This window comes from Gracilinanus agilis, unplaced genomic scaffold, assembly GCF_016433145.1.
Source record: "Gracilinanus agilis isolate LMUSP501 unplaced genomic scaffold, AgileGrace unplaced_scaffold29399, whole genome shotgun sequence".
Lineage (NCBI taxonomy): Eukaryota > Metazoa > Chordata > Mammalia > Didelphimorphia > Didelphidae > Gracilinanus > Gracilinanus agilis.
Window position 1 is genome coordinate 1 of NW_025361800.1, and position 1,261 is coordinate 1,261.

Sequence of the window (1,261 nt, forward strand, 5' to 3'; positions counted from 1 at the left end):
CATCCAACTGATCCACCTGTCAATCACAGTGTGAACTCCTAGCTCCCGGAGATTCAATTTAACAGGCAAGAAGTGTATTCTAAGAAAGGAAATGATGTAGAATCTACCACCTTTTCTAGTCCCACTGGTACTACCGTAGAAGAATTGCTTTCTATCTAATATCTAAATTACTGTATTAGTTTTTTTTTCTTTTTTGAAGTTTAGTTTTTATTTTATAATCATAAACTTAACTCTGATGTCTAGCCAGACTTGTGGAAGGAAAAGGGAAATTAAATCCAAAGAGAATTGTAGCAAGTGAGAGCACAAGGATTCCAGGGTATAAGAGCAGGTGGAATTCAAGGGTGCTCTCTCCAGCTACAGAGGTATGGTTTGGTGGTTAAGACAAAAAACAAAACAAAAAAAAAACTTATTAGATTTGTCCACAGTCAGCAATGGTGATCTTCTTTCTGGTCTTGCCATCCCGAGAACCGTAATGCTCCATAGCTTCCACAATGTTCATGCCTTTTTTCACTTGACCAAAGACCACATGCCTACCATCCAACCAATCAGTCTTAGCAGTACAGATGAAAAACTGGGAGCCATTTGTGTTAGGTCCAGTATTTGCCATGGACAAAATGCCAAGGCCAGTATGCTTCAGGATGAAGTTCTCATCAGCAAATTTCTCCCCATAGATGGGATTGTCACCAGTGCCATTATGACTAGTGTAGTCACCACCCTGGCACATAAACCCAGGAATGATTCTGTGAAAGCAGGATTCCTTGTAACCAAATCCCTTCTCTCCAGTGCTCAGAGCCCGGAAGTTTTCTGCTGTCTTTGGAACCTTGTCTGCAAAGAGCTCGAAAGTAACCTGGCCCAGGGACTCGTTTTTGACGCAGATGTCGAAGTACACATTGAGGTTGTCCATGACCACAGATGGCTGAGACGGGCGCGACAGTGGAAGCAGAGGCGGTGGGGCTCAGGGTCCGGCAGACCGAATGAAGATGAGAACTCTTGGTGGTGACATCTGCAAAGCCCTGTATTAGTTTTTAATAGACTTTCCATTCTCCACAATCTCTCCATTTAAGACATTCTTTACTTTATTGTGAGATTTATTTTCTTTATGGACACATATTATTAAAAATAAGTCATAATGAGGAATAATCCAAAGATCACCATCTGTGGTGTCAGAAGATTTTCTTTTAAATCTTGCCTCTGAAATTTATGTGATGTCCTATAAGTAACTACATCTTCTTAGGGCATATTTTCCCTCAACTGAAAAAAT

The 1,261-nt window shown here is 40.8% G+C and overlaps 1 protein-coding gene across 1 annotated transcript; it reads right to left on the reverse strand.

The window, feature by feature from the left end:
• Window positions 1–317: 317 nt before the first annotated feature.
• Window positions 318–904, reverse strand: LOC123254684 (peptidyl-prolyl cis-trans isomerase A-like). Its single transcript, XM_044683649.1, has one exon. The coding sequence runs from the start codon at window positions 902–904 to the stop codon at window positions 410–412; it is 495 nt and encodes a 164-aa protein (XP_044539584.1). The 3' UTR covers window positions 318–409.
• Window positions 905–1,261: the final 357 nt, after the last annotated feature.

What these genes read in the sequence shown, in the direction of transcription:
- LOC123254684 (XM_044683649.1), bottom strand. Translation starts at nt 904, where the DNA reads ATGGACAACCTCAATGTGTACTTCGACATCTGCGTCAAAAACGAGTCC.